At 36.7% G+C, this 19,473-nt stretch overlaps 2 protein-coding genes and 1 non-coding gene across 3 annotated transcripts in view; 2 read left to right on the forward strand and 1 right to left on the reverse strand.

Annotated features, from left to right (window-relative positions):
• LOC104898916 (pectinesterase) overlaps positions 1-8,917 on the forward strand; it is a 30,171-nt gene extending 21,254 nt beyond the window's left edge. The window contains exon 2 of the mRNA XM_010686044.4: positions 8,083-8,917. Coding sequence (XP_010684346.1) covers positions 8,083-8,777 — 695 coding nt within the window. The 3' untranslated portion in view covers positions 8,778-8,917. The remainder of the gene's footprint in view (positions 1-8,082) is intronic.
• An 8,335-nt stretch (positions 8,918-17,252) lies between these two features.
• Positions 17,253-17,359, reverse strand: LOC125492087 (small nucleolar RNA R71). The gene has a single exon (XR_007268534.1). It is a non-coding gene; the product is annotated as a small nucleolar RNA R71 (small nucleolar RNA).
• A 1,082-nt stretch (positions 17,360-18,441) lies between these two features.
• Positions 18,442-19,251, forward strand: LOC104898996 (uncharacterized). Its single transcript, XM_010686134.1, has one exon. It carries the CDS (start codon positions 18,442-18,444, stop codon positions 19,249-19,251), a length of 810 nt encoding a protein of 269 aa, XP_010684436.1.
• The last annotated feature ends 222 nt before the right edge of the window (positions 19,252-19,473 follow it).

Consider the following 19,473-nt stretch of genomic DNA (forward strand, 5'->3'; position numbering starts at 1 on the left):
AAAGATTGATTTAGAGGGTGAATGTATGAATATGATCATGATTCAAATTGTCTAATTGTTGGCTTCTACTTAATACGATCCATGTTCTAGCTTTATACAATTAAACAACCACACAATGTATTCATGTATTCTAAAAGTTAAGTTATTTTGGTTTATTAAACGATGAAAAAAATAATATTTTAAGTGACATGTTTATTAACCAATCAAATTAGTAGGAATCTAATCCAATTTTCCAAAGGATATGAATTTAATGTAAGAACATTTATTTAGGTCTTTGATTAAAAAATAATAATAATCATTTTCTACATTATATCCTTGTGTATTTGCCAGTTTCTATGTTGTATCCTAAACTTTTCAAAATTCTACATGGTACCCTTAAAATTACATTTTCAAAAGCACAACTCCCGTAGCGCTATTTGTACATTGTTAATTTCGTTAAATATTTTAGTCTAGTGGAAGTAATTTAACTTACACATAGTTTAACCCTTGTAGGGAATATTTATAACTTAGATGAGTTTCACTGGATTATAATATATAAACGAAATCACTGACCTATATTAGCGGTAGGGTTGTTGTGCAAAAAGAAAAGGTAAGTTTGAGGTAGTCTGTGGAATATTAAAAAGGTTCGAGTACGACTTAGAAACCTATGAAATACAAGTATTTAACGTATAAAAACCCAAAAAAAATCAACATATTAAGTAATTATAGTGATAAACACATAGGTGCGTATATGATATATACATAAAATATATAAAAGAAAAATGATAGGTTTAGAATATATATACAAGAATCACAAATCATTGAATGATCTACATCAAGAAAAATAACTTCAAAAAATTAAATAGGAATTAAACTATTAAGGTCCCTCGTGAATATACTTTTGTCATCTGGATCTTAAATAGCGATTTGAATATTTAAAGTGCTTTAAAGGTATGTATTTGGAGTACTCGAGGTAAAATTGTATTATGAAGTCGTGTCCCGAATGGGATGAGGTTTTTTTATAAAGAAAATGAAAAAATGAGGTTAGATTTGCGTTACCCGACACGCAATATTGATATGCGGCACGTATCAGTGATGCGCGACACACATCAGCTACAGATTTATGAACTTTGATAATTTTCTCGATGTCACACGTGCTCACCGTCTTGCGTGGGACACACTGGTCTGCTCCTTGCACAACCGCTTATCTAATCATGTTTTATTTATTATCAAAAAATTAATGATTAGAAAATCAATTATCTAATCGTGTTCCATTAAATGATATGATTAGAAAATCAATTATCTAGAGGATAAAAATCTAATTTTCATAATATCTTTTAACTTTATTAAAAATAATTAATAATTAATTTTCATGAATAATCAATTGAGATTTTTGAAAATGGGGTTAAAATACCATTAATTATCAAGAATGATTCATTGGGCATTTAAAATTGGGTTTAGAATCTTTTGAACATATACTTTGCATTCTTAAAATGATTTGGGCTTAGCTCTTCATATTGATCTCCTTTGGATCGAACCAATTAGGACAACTGTATGTATCATCTCGGAAACTAAATTGGGAGACACGATTATGTGTCTACTGTAGCCCCCATTTTGATTGAGATTTATAAAATTGAAAGGCAAAGTAATTTATGTTGCAACAGAGAACGGTTCTAGATGCTCCACAATCTATAATTACTCTCTATATCCCTAGTTACTGTAAAAAATAGTTAGTCTATAAGATGATAAATACAAGCAATTTGATTAGAATGGAAAACAAGATGTTAGTAAATAGGTGCAAACAACTCAGATAATGCACATAATGATGCAATAATGCAAACATAGACTATCTAAGGATGCTGGAGATGTTATGTAAGGTTAAGGGTGCAGAGAGATAGATTGAAGACATATTATGCAAGGTCAAGTAATGCAAAGCTAGATAGGCAAAAATGGATCGATATTTGAACTTTATTTGATGAAGATCAGGGTCCTCAAGTCAGTCACATGTATTACAACTTTTTAGAAGATTGATTCTAAAAAACCACTGCAAATATAGGAAGCCCCACTTTGGCAAAGCTTTATCTAAATTAGGCATAATTATGAGCCTAGAATAGAAGGTACTTGAATTTAGCATTCAAAGTTATTGATTTGAATGGCACTTGACTTGTTTAGGTGAACTAGATGTCACTAGAGAGCATGAAAATATTGGAGAGTCTTTCAGGGACAAACAGAGTTTAGATTGGAAAATAAATGGTTTAATTTGTGACACAAATAGATAGAGGTGGGAAAAGGCTTTGACGTAGCTAGGTTCCGACGCCAATCTGTGTCCGGTTCTAGAAATAATATGCTTTTGAATTCTATAAAGCAAACTATGAGACCTTGATTAATAAATATTATTGAATCGGTCAAATCTCAGGATGAGGATTCCTACGTATCTTTACGGAAGTAGACCATTCATAATTGTTGATATGACTTTTTTTTGTGTCCCAAGTACTTTTGCTTAGGCCGCCCGTGTGGGCTTTCAACCTAGCAGGCATGGACATATCTGAAAGAAGGATTTAGGTTGGACATCAAAAGTTTTAATTTGAATAAAGGTTCTATTGGATGGGCCAAATTAAGGATTACAGACTTTGAATTATATATGGGCCAAGGTAAGGGTTATGACATGTTATTATTATTTGAAGATCAGGGTACAGTCTATGGCTTTTGTGGGTGTTAAGGTATTTTGATGGATGAAAGTGTTTGGAATAAGGTATAAATTGCGTGTAATCCCCTTCACTTGAGTTTTTCCTTTGGCTCTTTTTTCTTTACTTTTTGCATTGCTTTTTTTTTCTTTTGCTTGGAATTTTTCCTTTTTGTACTTTGAATTTCTCCTTTTTCTTAACATTGAATTTTTATGCATTGAGGATTGCGCACTAGTTTTTATGGTTTTCGGTGTTAAAAGGATTAAAGGCTTTTTGTGGAGTTCTAATTTAAAGTGAAATTGGGTATGAGGATCATGTAGGTGATTGTTTAAGGGATTTGGTTGCTTGAAGATGGCTTAAGGGACTTATTTTTCATGAGGGCGGCTTATGGAGGTTTTGCATGATGATGGCTTATAGAAGGCAATGACTATATAAAATGATGGAGGGAAGAGGAAAATGACTCAAAAACCAAAACATATCTATTTTGGCAATTTTAATTTTTGTTTACTAATCAAAGGTCATTAGAGAATTTTTGATTGGAATTTCATCATTGGAATTCGAAGCATAAATAATGGTGAAAGGCCAATGAAAACCAAAACAATATGCAGTGACATTCATCTGGTGAACTAAAAGGTCGCGACGATATAATCTATGACATAGGACTCGTAGTATCTCTCTAGATCTGGAAAAAGCAAAACACCCATTTACACTTAGGTCCCTAAGAATTGAATATTAAAGGATCCTTTGAAATATACATTAGTCGCCTAGGTCTTGAATAACAATTCGCGGGAGGAAGAATCATGAAGTTTGGATTGAAATAAATGGAGATTAGAGGTTGTGTATTTTAAGTGTTTGTTAAGGTATGTGTGTGGAGCATTGAAGATGAAATCGTCTTACAAGTTTGTATCCCAAAACCAAATGAAACGATATTTATGTCTACAGAATATCAGAAAGCGAGATAAGATCTATGTTGAGTGGCGCTCAAGCCTGATGAGTGGCATAGATCAGCAATATCACACACATCAACTACGCGTTTCTGAATTTCAATGGCTTCTCCATCTATGGGAGAAGTTGTTGATAGAGATGTTCTCAATGAGGATGCCCTAGTTACATGCAACACTCCTTCTTCTACGTCGATTGAGAGATCACTTGAAAAAACCCAACATTTAGTTGTTGGGATTAAGGCAGAGCAGTGCATTATAAAGAAAAACATGTCATCCATATTCACAGTCATGGAAAATTTCAATACTTGGATGTAGTCACCAAGGTTTCTGAACCTTTTGCTCTCCCCTCCTTAGTGAGGATTTGTGAGTACCCTGCCCTTTCTTTTTGTCTACTCTTTACCTGTGTCACATTGCGGACATTGTGACATGCTAGCTTGAGGGAGGGATTTACCACATCATTTGTACATATTCATCATTAGGCATTCATTATTTCCCGTTCTCGCATATAATTTCATTATTAAGTTGCATTGAGGATTGATCTCTACTGATAGTATAGACTAGGCTTGGTTCATGCTCATCTCTATGTGAAGTCTAAGCATGCTTCGAATAACTCTACACTATTTTTGATCTTTCCTTGCTCGTTGTGATAAGATGGTTTGATCCTCCCAAGGGAGACTTGACGATACTGGTTAGCAAAATAATCTACCTAATGAAGTTATTTGAGCCTAATAGACCAACATCTTTTTAGTCTTTCTTTTCATGTGTAATGCTCTTCCTTGGTTATTATTCTGTAGAACTTGCATTGATACTCCTCGAATCGCATTGATTGTTTATGCATTAAATATGATTGAGGCAATTGTTGTTTTTGAGCTACATGACCAAATGCCACCTACATTGATTACTCCATTTTTTGTCACCCCTTTTGAGCCTAGTTTGTTTCTTTTGATGAATTACATCTTTATGCCTTTATCTTATCCTACCTAAGGGATTATGGTGTTTGATTGTATTGAATTCACCTCCTTATAGTTTCTTTATTTGAAACTCCTATTTCCTCTTGTAGATGATTTGTTAAATCCTTTATTGAAAACAAAAAATAAGGAGAAAAAGAAGAAGAAAAAAAGATTGTGATTTATGACTTTAGTGCGTAATCAAAGGAAATTGGAGTTTATAGTTGAGGAGTTATGAATTAGTTAATGCGAAAAAGAAATGAAGTGAAATTAAAATATGTGCGTTTGGACTTTAGTAATTGTTGTCAAAGGTGTTTGAAAAAAAAAAGGAAAAAAAGCTTCACTCTCTCCTTTGAGCATCACTTTTCTAGAGCTTCCCACACCCATACCTTGAGCCTTCATTACAAACCATATAAGCCCATATGATTCTTTGCATAATGTAGTCCTGTAGCGGTGGAGAGTGAGAAGATGTACAAACTTATGGTAGGATAAAGTCAATGGAATGGAGCCTTGAGCGACTATCTAACCCTTTTATACACATGAGTGATGTTTGCACGACTAGAGTGAGGGTTATCATGTATGGTCAAGGCAAGCCTGGGGAAGCAAAGTGGTAATATTGGTTGTCAAGTCACAATTATGAGATCTTGGACTTGGATTGAATAGTTTTGTGTTTATTCCCTTCATGGTTCGATTTTCACAATGAAGATTGATTTGAAAACCGTATTGTGTGTGTGCTTGAAGAGCTTTTGTCTTACTTTTCCCTATGGTTCATGTTGGAATGCTTGAGGACAAGCATTAGTTTAGCTTGGGGGAGTTTGATAACTCGGGTTTTAGTTGCATATAGGTAGGTATTAAGTCTCATTTTATGAAGATTTTAGTGCATCTTAGATCTAATTGTAGGATTGGGCATTCTTTTGAACCACTGTTATTTCGAGATCCTTTTGGGTCTTTCATGTGATTTTTAGGTTATTGAGAACGATTGTGACTACGTGAAGCTAATATGGTTCGTACATGGTCTAGATAGCAGTTTTCAGACGCGAGAAGATGACTTTGAGTGCTTTTGAGGTTGAAGGAATGACAATATCAAATAGTACTTTCTTTGCTGGACCAAGCAGAACTTCCCTTGCCCACGCTCCAACGCGCACGCCCAAGCAGGATCTCGCTTGCCCATGCACCAAGGCGTACACCCAAGCGAGATCCCGTTTGCCCGTGCACAATTGTAAACCAAAGCATTAAATCCTTCTGTTTTGCATGCACGCCCAAGAAGAATTTCGCTCGGTCCCGCAAAGAAAGTATTCTTTGATATCATCACTCCTTCAACCCCAAAAACACTCAAACTCATCTTCTCGCACTCGAAACCTGCCATCTACACCATCAACGAATCATATTAGCTTCTCTTAGTCACAATCGGCTTTAATAACCTGAAAATCACACGAAAGACCCAAAAGTGTCTAGAAATAACACAATGGTTCAAAAGAATCCCCCTAACATGCAATTAGATCTAAGATGCACTAACATCTTCATGAAAATGAGAATGCAACTAAAAACCGACTTATCAAGGACGACTGTATGCATCATCATTAGGTATTAAATTGGAGAGACACAATTATGTGTCTACACTTCACTAGAATCTTTGAGCTCCTTCAACAAATCCTGGTTAGCGCTAATATGACACATGGCTCTAGTATCGACAATCCACTAAATTTGATTTTCAGCCAAGTTAACTTGAGAAATAATATCAATGATAACATCCTCACAAGTTTCATGAACATTAGCTTGAGGCTTGCCTTGACCGGAATTTCTTCTATGACCAGTGTTCTTCAAACTATAGTTTTTTCTGGGTACCTTTGCAACCTTTGTTTCCATTTTTCTCTTGAGCAATCCTAGCTTAGTATTGCGCAAAAATGTGGTTTTTGTTATGTCATCACTCTCCATTAAACCGCTTGCATTTATTTCCATTAAACCTCTTGCATTTATTGTTAAGTTCATTACTCTAGGATGTACTCGCATCTTTATATTCAACAAAAATAATCGAGTTAATAACATTAGTCTTAGCACGTGCCTGGCTTTAGTTAGCATCCTCAATCTTGATATGAGCAACCAATTCTTGCAACTTTATATCCTTCTTCTTATGCCTCAGATTGTTCTTATAATCTCCCTAACAAGATTGTAACTTCTCAATAAGAGCATTGGCTTGAAAGTATTCACAAATTGACATGCCTTATGCAATGATCAAAGAAACCAAACTCTGATAGTCATGAATCTCGTCCATTATAGGGTTATCATCTACAAGCTCAAACTTAAGACACTTAGCAACATCATATTTCCTATTACCATCATCATCAAAACCATACTTAACATCAAACGCAATCCATATTTCATCAGCACTCTTGCACTATTGGTAAATGAAAACTTATTAGAAAAGGTGTAGTTAAGTAAGGTCAACCGCATAAAAGAACAATAAAGATTTCCCAAACTCAAATGCATCAGTTGAGTTAGACCATATTAAATCAGTTTTACATGCCGATAAGCATAAGTAATCAAAAGTTCAGGAGATGAGAAGTAAAGCTATCGAATTATATCCCTGACTTAATAAATTGTTCATGGGATGCATTTAATTTCTGCAATAGTACGATTATCCTTATGTTTTAAAAATGGGTAATGCTAAATGCAGCCCTTAGGGCTGCATATAAGCATTAAATACCTTTCCTAAACTAGTATAAAGTTGGTTATTTATGACAAAAAGCATGCATTTATCAAGGTCATTAATGCTTGTTTTACAAAATAATTTCCATTTATAGGTTCTTATATGCAGCCCTAAGGGCTACATTTAGCTTTTCCCTTTAAAAATTGCACCGTCTACTGCAATAATGGTAAAATTTTCACCATATTCTTTCATCAATATCAAACAATAAAATAAATAGGTTCATGAATTTGGTTATAGGATATAAGTTTCAAAATACGAGGGTGCTTCATAATTTTTTACAGCTCAATAGAACCTCAATTAAATTCCCAAAGATGAATATTAGATCACAACCAATGGCTCACAACCAATGGTTGTCCTATAGTTTTTGATCATTAATTATTTTATTACGTTCTCACTGTTTGATCTACCCCACCATATGTTCTCTCTCCTCCAATTGCTTTTTTGCTCCTTTTTTTCTTGGTCCATCATGAAAAGCTAGATATCAATTTTTTCAATTTTTTTCTATCTCCTAATAAACTAATATTACTTTTATACTCATATTCTCTCTCCTCATAACCCACAAGGAGGTAACGGTTGGGAGTAGAGAGTACTCTTATGCTTTGCTTTATATTTATTTGGTGAGTAGTGAGTTTTGATGAACGATAACAGAAGGTACGATGTAGAGTGTAGATGCAAATCTAATATTGATATGAGTATGAGAAAGATACACTAGCATCCCCACCCAATAACCTTACCAAATAAAAGAAACTTAGCAAAGTTCCTAAGATGAATAATTACATGCCAAGTTGCCAACATATTAATTGTTTCTTTCTTATGTGCAGCTGTAGTTGGAGCTGGTTTCATAGCCAAAGACCTAACAGTGGAAAACTACGCAGGGCCAGCCAAACACCAGGCAGTAGCTCTAAGAAGCGGCTCAGATTTCTCTGCATTTTACCGATGCAGCTTTATAGGCTATCAAGACACGCTATATACCCACTCGTTACGACAATTCTACCGAGAGTGTGACATATATGGAACTGTAGACTTTATATTTGGTAACGCTGCTGTTGTATTTCAACTCTGCAACTTATATGCTCGAACCCCCCTTCCGAACCAAAAAAACGTCTACACTGCTCAAAGCCGAAAAGACCCTAACCAAAACACAGGAATTTCCATCTTGAACTGTAAAGTCGCGCCTGCTGCTGACCTAGCAGCTAACAAGACGGCCTATAAAACATTCCTTGGGCGGCCATGGAAGGACTACTCTAGGACCATTTTTATGCTCTCGTACATCGACGATGTGGTTGATCCTGCTGGTTGGTTAGAGTGGTCAGGTGATTTTGCACTAAGCACTCTCTATTATGGAGAGTACAAAAATAGAGGGCCAGGGGCTAATACTAGTGCCAGAGTTACATGGCCTGGTTATAATGTGATCAACAACTCTAGTGATGCAAGCAACTTTACCGTCGGAAAATTCATCCTAGGAGGTGAATGGCTTCAATCTTATGGTATTCCTTACTATCTTGATTTGGACTAGTTATTGATAGGCAAATTTGACTTGTCCTTAACATACCAAGTTTTAGTTTTTTAAGCAATGTTTGTTCAGTTAATGTTAATTTGTACTAAAGGTAACCTATTAAGGTATAATTAGACCGATTGTTTGAGTTCATTCAAGCACATGCTCGCTGAATTTGGGATCTTGAGATTCAAGCACAGAATCAATGTTCAGCAGCCCCGGCCTGACCTATGTGGAGGCCCCTGCTGAAATCTTTCACTCTCCTATAATTTATCTTTCACTATCACTTTATATTGCTACTTCTCTTTTAAATTACAAAATTTGAAATCAATAATCAATATCTTTTTCCAAAAATAATACAAAAATAAACTGACACTTATAAATCAGAAGTTAACATACACCAACATGAACAAGCATGAGGCAAAATTTTAAATGAGTTCAATAAATAAAAATTAAACTAAGCAAAATATAATTGCCTAAATTTTTGAATTTTTAGTTCTAAATTTACAGAGGATGAAACTTAAAAATTTAGAGCAATTATAGTAATGGACTTTTTCTCGTTGGGGAAGATTTTAGTGATGTGAATTTTGTAGCTTCATAGACCATCGTAGCTTCATAGTGTGTAAGCCTGGAATTATGCACTATTACTCATTTATTGTTGAGAGGGAAAGTCTAAAAGTTGAGAAATCAGAAAAGTAAGGAGGAGAAAGTACAGAAGGTAAGAAGAACAGTGAGGAGAGAGATAAAGTAAGGAGAGAGAAAAATATGAGGATGGTCACTCACTGGTGCAAATAAATCGTACGGTACTGTACTTGTGCCTATTATTTTGGGCCTCTAACAACTTTCACCATTAACGATTTCTTGTTTGGAATCCAATAAAAAGATATGATTCTTTATCTGGAATTCAAGATATGTGTAACTTATCATGGTGTGGTTCTTTATCAGGAAACCAATATCAATATTCATATTCAAATACTACCTCCGTTTCTTTTTAATTGTTACACTTTGACATTTTACACTATTCACAAATTACACTTTGACCCACGTTTGTGATTTATACGTGAATAAAAACATAGTCATGTGGGATCTTGTTAGATTCGTATTAGTATATATTTTATTAATATGTAGTTTTTATATTTTTTACAAATACAAAATTAGAGATATAATGGCTCAAAGTAGTGCATCGGCATGCGTGAAAAGTGTAAGTGTAACAATTAAAAAGAAACGGAGGTAGTATTGAATAAACATTCATTAATTAGCTGATATGATTCCTTATCGAAAATCCAATATCGAAACAACTTACCACGATACGATTCCTTATTGGTAATCCAGTATCGATATAACTTTCAAACTTTGAGATAATTTTATTTTAACCATGGGGAAAGAGAACGCAGCGGAGGAGACAGAGCTTACACTCCAACAGTGGGGGTCGTCACCCGACCCAACCATCCACTTTGCTTTTGACCAATAACCGCGACTAGTTCAGAGTTCAATTTTCCGCTAATTCAATCAGCCCTCCACAAATTTTACATTACCTGATATATCGCCGGGTTTCGCCCCACAGAGCAATGGGCAGTTTCCATGTGGGGCCCCAAAGGTTCACAGTCCATGGGGCACTGTTCATGTCACCTCATCCCTCAACTCAAACGAGGCAATTTTTCCCTTTTAGATTCCTTTTGATTATCATTCATAACACAATCATCATTCCTATAACTCATCCAATAATATTAGTAATTCTTATCATTTTTTGAACAACCAACCACACTAACGACCTTTACTTTAGAGAACTATACTCATTATTTATCATAGTACCTTCAAACATATTTCAAGTTCAATATTATACAGTTACATTCAACTCAATTTTCAATTATAAAACTTATAACCACAATCATATTCACAACATATTCATCACAATGACAAAAGTCTCTTAGTTAGGATTAACTAACGAGAGTTAGTAATCCACTTATCTTTAATTCATACTCTTGCATATTAATAGTTATATTCTTTTACAAACTTTATGATTATCAGTCTTCATTTATCTCAACAATGATAATATCCGTTATCAAGCACCAACAACAATTACCATAGGTCTCTCTCTTAGAATTCACTAAGGAGAGTTAACTTAAACACCACACAATCAAGCTTCATCAATCAAAAGTTGATTATAAGTAATTAAGTATGACCGAAGTTATACCATTAGCTGAGTTCTAATTATTATAATTAATAATAAAACCAATTACAAACCATACTCATAGTCATATAGAGTGAGTTTATCTCATTAAAATAATTCCAAAGTAATTCATAACTTATATTGAATTATGTAGTTAAACACACACACTAATTTACTTTAGTGAATCTCTAGTCAAATAAGTCGGCTTTATTATCTTATTCTGTTTATAGTTATCGAACTAAAATACTTTATTAACCATATCTTCACAAATCTAATCCATAATTAAGTAAACTAACTCCCGTACTCTTCTTATTATTAGTATTAGTTAGTTAATCCTCTCATCGACTTCATGTATGTTATTAATTAGGTTGACCGATTTAAGAAGTCTACTCAAACTATTCTTGAACATAGCATCATTGAGAACTCTAGTCAGTTATGTAATCTTTACCTCATTGCAAACTTTCATCTAATTAATCTTCATAGAACTATACCCAACTAATTCTAGGACATCATTCTAGTTATAAGTAGAACACTATCACAAACATACCACATCAATCCAGTTATTAACATAGTACATACTTTTCTGAAAATGATAACCTACAATTAGAATTCTTAGTATATATTAGGCATACATGCCGCCTTTTCACATTCAGTGAACTTCCATCAGCTATAACATATGAACAACTTTCATATATCGCATAAACAAAACCAACAACATGATTTCACTTCAATATTATTAAGTAATATCAATTCTCATTCCTCATTGTTCTTAATATAACTATTTTATAAATATAAATGACAACCTCCCATCGAAGAAGAAGTTCACTTATGATTACTTACTATCCATCTTAGCTAAAATAAGGTTTACATTACTCAATGAAATAGATACATTTTACTAAGCTAATTTAAGAACACTTATAATCATAAATCTTTTCCAAAGCCAACATTACACCAAATTAAGTTATCACCTATAAAGGAGATTGTCTAATCTACGTTTACCACCAACAATTCACAAATTGCTATCCTTACATGTTGTCTCTACTCAACTTAATAACATCAATTAGTGATACAAAATATTCAACAAAGCTCAGAAATCTCACAAGTTTAATTAGAACTCTGTGATCAAGAGACGACTAAATTATCCTTGTCATTCCCTAATAATAGTTTTCTATGTGTAGATCATCTCGTTTCAAGTCCATAACTAAATCCCATGATTTCACCTCATAAGCATTAATAAACATCAATAACAATTCCTAATAAATAGTTATTTGAAGTAATGAATTCAAGTAGCTTTCTTAGTTGAAATGACTTTAAGAAAGAACCGGCATTTCTATTTTACAAAATCTAAATTGAACGAAAGATACTCTGCCAACTACATGAGATTTCAAGACTGAACTAATCAAGGAAATTATAGCCTTCCATCACAATAACTTACAAGTAATACCAATTGAAATTGAAGTTAGAAACTAATTACATCAACAACTTCACCAAATGAAACCATAAACTGAATATCATTAGCAACATAAAAAATGAATCAGATTTCACAACATAAACTACTAAACATTCTCAATCCATCCTTACATGAATTTCAACTGACAAAGAAATGATTAAGTGTTTCGGCTAAGAAACTAGTCAAAAGCGTAATGTGTTTAGGGTGAGAGTCAAATCCTGAGTTAGGTTATAATCCCGAGTCTTGTTACTCCCAATCCTGCAAAACAAGAAAAAATTGGCCCGGTGGTGTTTTCAAGAAAGCCTCTCCGACGCTCAAGTCAGTTGAGATTGAGGTAAAGAGAAAAAGTAAAGAAGTCAAGAGAGAAATGCTCTGGTTTTGTTAGGTGAGAATTGAATACTTGTTCATTGATGAGATTGTTGGTATTTATAGGGTTGGGAATCTCCCAGATAGGAAACCCTTTTGGGGGAGCATCCCCATACCTAGGGAAGCCATCACCTTTTTATGGTAAAGCTCCTTTGTTCCCTAAAAGCTGATGAATCTCCTTTGACATATGGGGCCTAGGCCTTGAATGAAATACCCCCTGATGTTTATTGGGCCAAGCAATGGGCTCAAACAATTAGCCCCACGCCAAATAATCGGATATGTATTTGGCTTAATCCAAGATGCGGCTGGTTGGCGGAATTTTCATGGACTTATTTCGATCCGGACCCCGACCCGGGAATGTTATTTCCCGATTGGGTTATGAGACACTCTCCTGCTAGACACCGAACTCCCACCCTGAGTGTCACTATCTGATGAAGTGGGGGGCGCTTATGCCAGACCCCAAGAGGGGCTTGATGCGTGTGCAAGGGGACCGACTACCAGGACCCTCATCGGCAAGTCCCTCAGCAGGCAGCAACCTTCCCGGAGTGTACACCGAAGTTTTTCGAGAGCCCCAAGTAGAACTGGAGATCGAGGGGTGGCTGCCCCAACTCGGGAGTGTTAAGGTACCTTGGCAATCCCCTCCCCGAGCGCGCACCGAAGCCTTTCGCGAGCCTCGCGCGGACTTGGAGCCCGAAGAATGGTTGCCCCGACTTGGGTGTTATCCCGACTCGAGGGCTAATGAGCCCTTCCTGTGTGATCTCGAGTTGCTCATATGTATACTTAGCTATTTTTAGCTAAGTGTTGAGCCCCTTGGATTGAGCAAGTAAGGGGCTCCCAACTCGGGGGCAAATGAGCCCTTCCCATGTGATCCCAAGTTGGTCATGAATATACTTAGCTATTTTTTAGCTAAGTGTTAAACCCCTTGGATTGACCAAGAAGGGGTACCCAACTCGAGAGCTAATGAGCCCTTCTCGTGTGATCCCGAGTTGGTCATGAGTATATTTAGGTATTTTTCACCTAAGTGTTGAGCCCCTTGGATTGACTAAGAAGGGGTGCCCAAGTCAGGGGCTAATGAGCCTTTCCCATGTGATCCTGAGTTAGTCATGAATATACATAGCTATTTTTTAGCTAAGTGTTGAGCCCCCTTTGGAATGACCAAGAAGGGGTACCCAACTCGAGGGCTAATGAGGCCTTCCTGTGTGATCCCGAGTTGGTCATGAGTATACTTAGCTATTTTTTAGCTAAGTGTTGAGCCCCTTGGATTGACCAAGAAGGGATGCTCAACTCGGGGGCTAACGAGCCCTTCCTTTGGCGTCCTTAGTTGGTTATGATGATGCTTTGCTATTTTCTAGCTAAGTATGGAGCCCTACTAAGGAGGAAAAGACTTTTGGTTCATGTAGGATGAAGGATCGTTGACTTAAGACCGTTGACCTTTGACTGAAGCATTGACCGGGCTTGACCATTGACCTTAGGTGCTCCTTTGGATTTGGGCTTGAATTTTGGGCCTCTGGTATTGAATGGTTTTGGGCCTTGTCATGGATTGACCATATGGGAGGCCTGTCTCTCGTGGGCCTTCTAAGGGTGATCAAGAGGTTGTCGTGACGCAGGATGGAGACGGCTCGATCTATATAAAGGGAGATAGAGCCAGTTTTTCGTACTTGTCATTTGCGAAATTTGCTCAATCTCTCTCATGCCTTTCTCTCTCTAAAATTATCTCCATAGGATCCTTTCCCAAGTCTTCTAAGCTAGTTTATGCCCGAGTTTACCTTTGTACTTCCTGACTTGTATTCTTGTCCTGAGTTGTATTATTCCCGAGAAGGTACGCTTTACTTTGTGTTTTTATTTCGTTTACTATATTCTATCGTAGATCGAACTCCGTAGTATGGACATAGAGTCGGAGTCAAGTATTCCCGGCTATCCCCTCATAGACATTCGAAAGATATTCAAGGGGAAGGGGGTTTCTTAATTAGTACTCGGGTGCCTTACCCGGAACCTTCGGCGGTGCCCGAGGCGGTTCCGTTGCCCAACCCATTGGACTCTTTATCGGAGGAGGACGATAGTGTGATCCCGGGTCCTTGGGAAGTGTCGATCGTGCATAGGAATTGTGCTAGGATTTACTTAGATAGGCATATTTCTAATGGTGCAGTGATGGTGTCCGGGAGAATTGACGAGGAGATCTGTATCTTGACCCACTCCTTCAAGATCTGAAATAATTGTTGGATAAAGGTATTCGATATTCGATGCTTATGCGAAAACTGACTTCACATTACGTGCCATGATATTTTGCACGATAAATGATTTCCCGACTTATGGGAATTAGTTAGGGTATATAGCTAATGGAGCAAAGGCATGCCCTATTATGAGGATATCATTGATGAGAGGTTACATCATTGTGGGAAGAATGTAAACCTGCATTATCGTATATGGCTCCTTTAAATCATCCCTTTCGTCAGAAGAAAAAGTTGTTCAACAGAAAAGTGGAGATGAGAGAAGCCCCTGTACCCTTACGTGGAAAAGAGGTTTCTAAGCGGATTAAAGGATATAACGAGAAATCCCAATTTTGAGGCAGAAGGGTGAGGTGCCCCCGCACCTGCTTGTGGTGTAGCCACACATCTTTTGGGGCGCCCACACCTAATTTTGGTTCGCTCGCATCTAATTTTGGTTCGCCAGTACCCTTCGTTTCCGGAAAGAAAATTTGAGCTTCATTAAAAATACGATAGTTTTGTTTTTAGTTTTTCTAACTTAGGCTTTATTCTAGAGTTTAGAGAGTTATTGCTAGGGTTTATACTAGAGAGATGAACACTTTAGTTTTATAGAGATTTGAGATTAATTAATCATAGTTTGTGATTTCGATAACATTCAAGGTACTTTTAGTTCAATTTAATTTGAAGTTTCAATTCTTATTTCATTTTTTTTCGTGGTTGTTCTTGTTTTTCCTTGTTATTAGTTCTTCATTCTTATAGTCTCCTAATTGTTATATCTATTAGTTTAATTATCTCTTAATCATATTTAGCCTTAGATTAGTCATAGATTTTATGTTTAATTACTTAGAATCCATGATTATTAGTGAGTAGTTTCTTATATAGGGTTAGGGTGAAAGTATGGATTAGGGTTTACATGTTTTGGTAATGTCATTGTGATGTTCTAAAGAAGTTTATGCATTGATCTTGGTGTTTTGAGACCTTAGGATAGATATTGATCACATTTATGCTTTGGTATTTTGGATTCAGATGTTCTTGAATTGAATTTTGAACTCTTGTATCATCACCAATAATCAACATAATTTCTAGGCCAAGATATTGGGTAGAAATTAGGTAGATCCTTCATTAGGGGTTTTCCGAATTCATCGAATATCTTAATCAATTGACTAAAGACCATTCGAGAGAGGATTTAGTTGATTAATTAAGTGATTATTCTTTAGCACCATTTGAGAGAGGACTCGAGTATTTTAAAGGAAATTAAAGCTAAACCTTACGTAGTAGTCTCTGTTGCTTCACAATTGCATTAACAATCACTGTCCATTCTTATTTATACTAGTAGCCTTAACGCTAGTGTCTTCCTATTTAATATTTGAACTCGTATTATTTGCTAGTTCTTGTTATTCGCTAGTTATAGTTGTTATCGATTCTTTAAACCCCCCCCCCCCCAAAACCCTTCAATTAAGTAATTTAGACTTGATAGACCTTAATTAATCCCATTTTCCCTGTGGATCGACCCCTGACTTAACTTTGCGACATTCTTAGTAAGTGCTTGTTAGGTTTTATAAATTTTGTTTGGAAAGTGATTTTTGGTGTCTTAACGACACACTAAAAACCTCTTATCAAAATGGCGCTGTTGCCGGGGAAATTGTGCTATTAATTGAAGTTTATTTTAGTTTAGCTTGCTTAGTTGATTTTTCTTTTATTATCTTTTTTTTTTTATTGTGCTTATTATTTGCTAATCGTCTAGTTAGCTTTATTGTGTTACATGAGAAGAAGAGCTCACGGTTCACCCAATTTTCCTTTAGATCCTGAAATCGACCGTACATTGCAAAACGTTAGGAAAAAATTGGAAGATTTGTCTTTGGGTTCCGAGCCATATTGACCAGTCTCAAGTATAAAAAGTGAAGTTGAAGTGGAAATGGGTGAAGCAAATACCCAACTCTTTAGGGATTTCGGGAATTCGGGTTCCAATGTTCGTCAAGGTGGTATTCGACTCCCCACCACCACTACAAATTTCAGCATTCATCCTCAGTATTCTCAGATGGTGAAACCAGAGGAATTTTGTGTGTGTGTGGGGGGGGGGGTTGGATGAGGATCCTCTTGACCATCTTGACAGGTTTCTTGAGATATGTGCTATGATAACAACAAATGACGTCTCCCCTGACTATATCAAGATGTATTTGTTCCGATCTTCTCGTACCGGAAAGGTAAAATCATGGCTCAAGAGCTTGCCTGCTACTTCTCTCACTACATGGGACGAATTTAAAATGGCCTTTTTGAAGAAATACTTCCCGGAGTGGAAGACAACACACATAAGGAGGAAGATCTCTTCATTTGAGCAAGAGAGCGATGAGACACTTGCGGAAGCTTGGGAGCGGTTTAAGGAGATGATCCGTTCATGTCCTCACCATGAGTTCAATAAAAACCTCTTCATTCGATTTTTCTATGATGGCCTTGATCCTATATCACGCGCCTACCTTGATAATGTAGCGGGAGGTCAACTTTCTAAGATCCTGTAAGATCAACTTGAATCCACTATAGAGGAGGTGATCAAGAACTATTCATGGGGTGGACGACGAAGAGGTGTTCAACCCAAGCAGAGCGGGAAGTTTGAATTAGATCCTATGGATCAAATTCAAGTCAAAATGGACCAACATGACAAGAAGCTTTCAAAGATCAATCTCGCCTAATCTAATCCTTACATGTAGATTCTTTTTCTTGTCATATTTGTGGTGTTACTAACCATGATAGTTCTCATTGTGGAGGTACCCATTCGCAATATGTGGCGGCGATAAACTCTAGAGGAGATGGATATAAAGGGAACCAAGGGTATAGAAGCAACCAACAAGGGGGTTGGAAACAACCTCAACAAAACTACACCCAAGGTTTCAACCAACCTCAACAAGGCTTCAACCCAACTCAACAAGGACGGAATCAACCTCAATAAGGGTACAATAAAACTCAAAACCAAGGTTATGAGCAAGGGTATAACCAAAATTATAACCAAGGTGGTTCATCCTCACAAGGGTCCAACACTTACCAAGCTCCACATCAAATAGCCAACACACAAAAATCTCCTTCTAATCATCCATTTCCCAAACAAAATGCCGAACCCATTCCATCTCCCAATCCAACCTCTCTCTAAATTCTCCAATAACCTCAATCCATGAACCAAATTCCATGAGCAAAGGTTTCAAGAGCGACAAGCCCATAACAAATGCTTGAAGCCCATAACAAATGCTTGAAGCCCAAATTGCTCAGGTAGCCAAGAAGAATCCCTGAACTCCAACGAATCAACTTCCGGGCCAACCCTTCCCTAACCCTAAGTCCAAGTTGGAGATAAAACTCCATTTCCATCACCTCCACCAACCAAGACCTATGTGCCTCCGGTTCCCTATCCTCAAAGGTTGGTAGAGATAAAATGACAAGCTCACTAAATTCCTCAACGTGATGAAGAGCCTGCAAATCAACATTCCCTTTCTTGAGGCTATGTCTCAAATGCCGGCTTATGCTAAGTTCTTGAAGGAGATTCTCTCCAACAAACGCAAACTTGAAGATGAGCTTATCACCATACCCTACCAAGTGAGTGCTCTTGTGCAACGAATCATGCCCAACACACAAAAGGACCCCGGGAGTTTTACCTTGCCGGTGAAGATAGGTGATTTAGAGCTTAAGGGTTCACTGGCCGACTTGGGAGCGAGTGTCAAGTTTATGCCAATATCTATTGCTAAGCACCATAAATTTCATCTTCATCCTATGCGAAAAACGATTCAATCGGCGGACCGCACTATGAGAGTCCCCTATGGTGAGTTGGAGGATATACCAATTCACGTTGTGCATGTGTTTATGCCATGTGATTTTGTGGTAATGGATATGGAAGAAGATCTAGAGACTCCTCTTATTCTTGGTAGCGAAGCTCTAAAGACACTGGGTGTCGTGATAAACTGCAAAAATGATAGCATCACAGTTGAGGTTGCTAATGAGCGGCTTGTATTTGAGTTCTCTAAGACTTTGAAGACACATATGATGGACAGAATTTGCCGGGTATGCCTAGTGGAGGATGAGATAGAGGAGGCCACGAGTGTGGTTCACACAGGGGATGAGTTGTATGCTTCGCTTACCGATGCCCCTAGCTGGGACATGGAAGCGGTTAAAGAATTCTCCATGCTTCTTGAGACTGCCATTAAGGAGACACAAGATGAAGCATTTGAGATTCTAGCTACATCTAATGATAAACAGGACTGTTCTATGCCTCCTCCAAAGGTAGAGTTCAAACCCCTTCCATTCTCTGTTAAATATGTCTTTTGATGATGCCTGTATATATCCCATTACTGTCAATTCGAGTGTTGATGACATCCTTATATAAAAATTGATTGAGATACTACAAAAATATAAAGTTGTAATGGGTATTCGATTGATGACCTTAAGGGGATCAACCCTTCTCTTGCTATGCATCGTATCCATCTCATCGATAGTAATGCCTCCTCCATATAGCACCAGAGGAGGCTTAATCCTAACCTCCAAAAGGTT

This window comes from Beta vulgaris, chromosome 7 (assembly GCF_026745355.1).
Source record: "Beta vulgaris subsp. vulgaris cultivar EL10 chromosome 7, EL10.2, whole genome shotgun sequence".
Lineage (NCBI taxonomy): Eukaryota > Viridiplantae > Streptophyta > Magnoliopsida > Caryophyllales > Amaranthaceae > Beta > Beta vulgaris.

Excerpts from the sequence above, each read along its gene's own strand:
- LOC104898996 (XM_010686134.1), top strand. The coding sequence starts at position 18,442 with ATGCCGGCTTATGCTAAGTTCTTGAAGGAGATTCTCTCCAACAAACGC.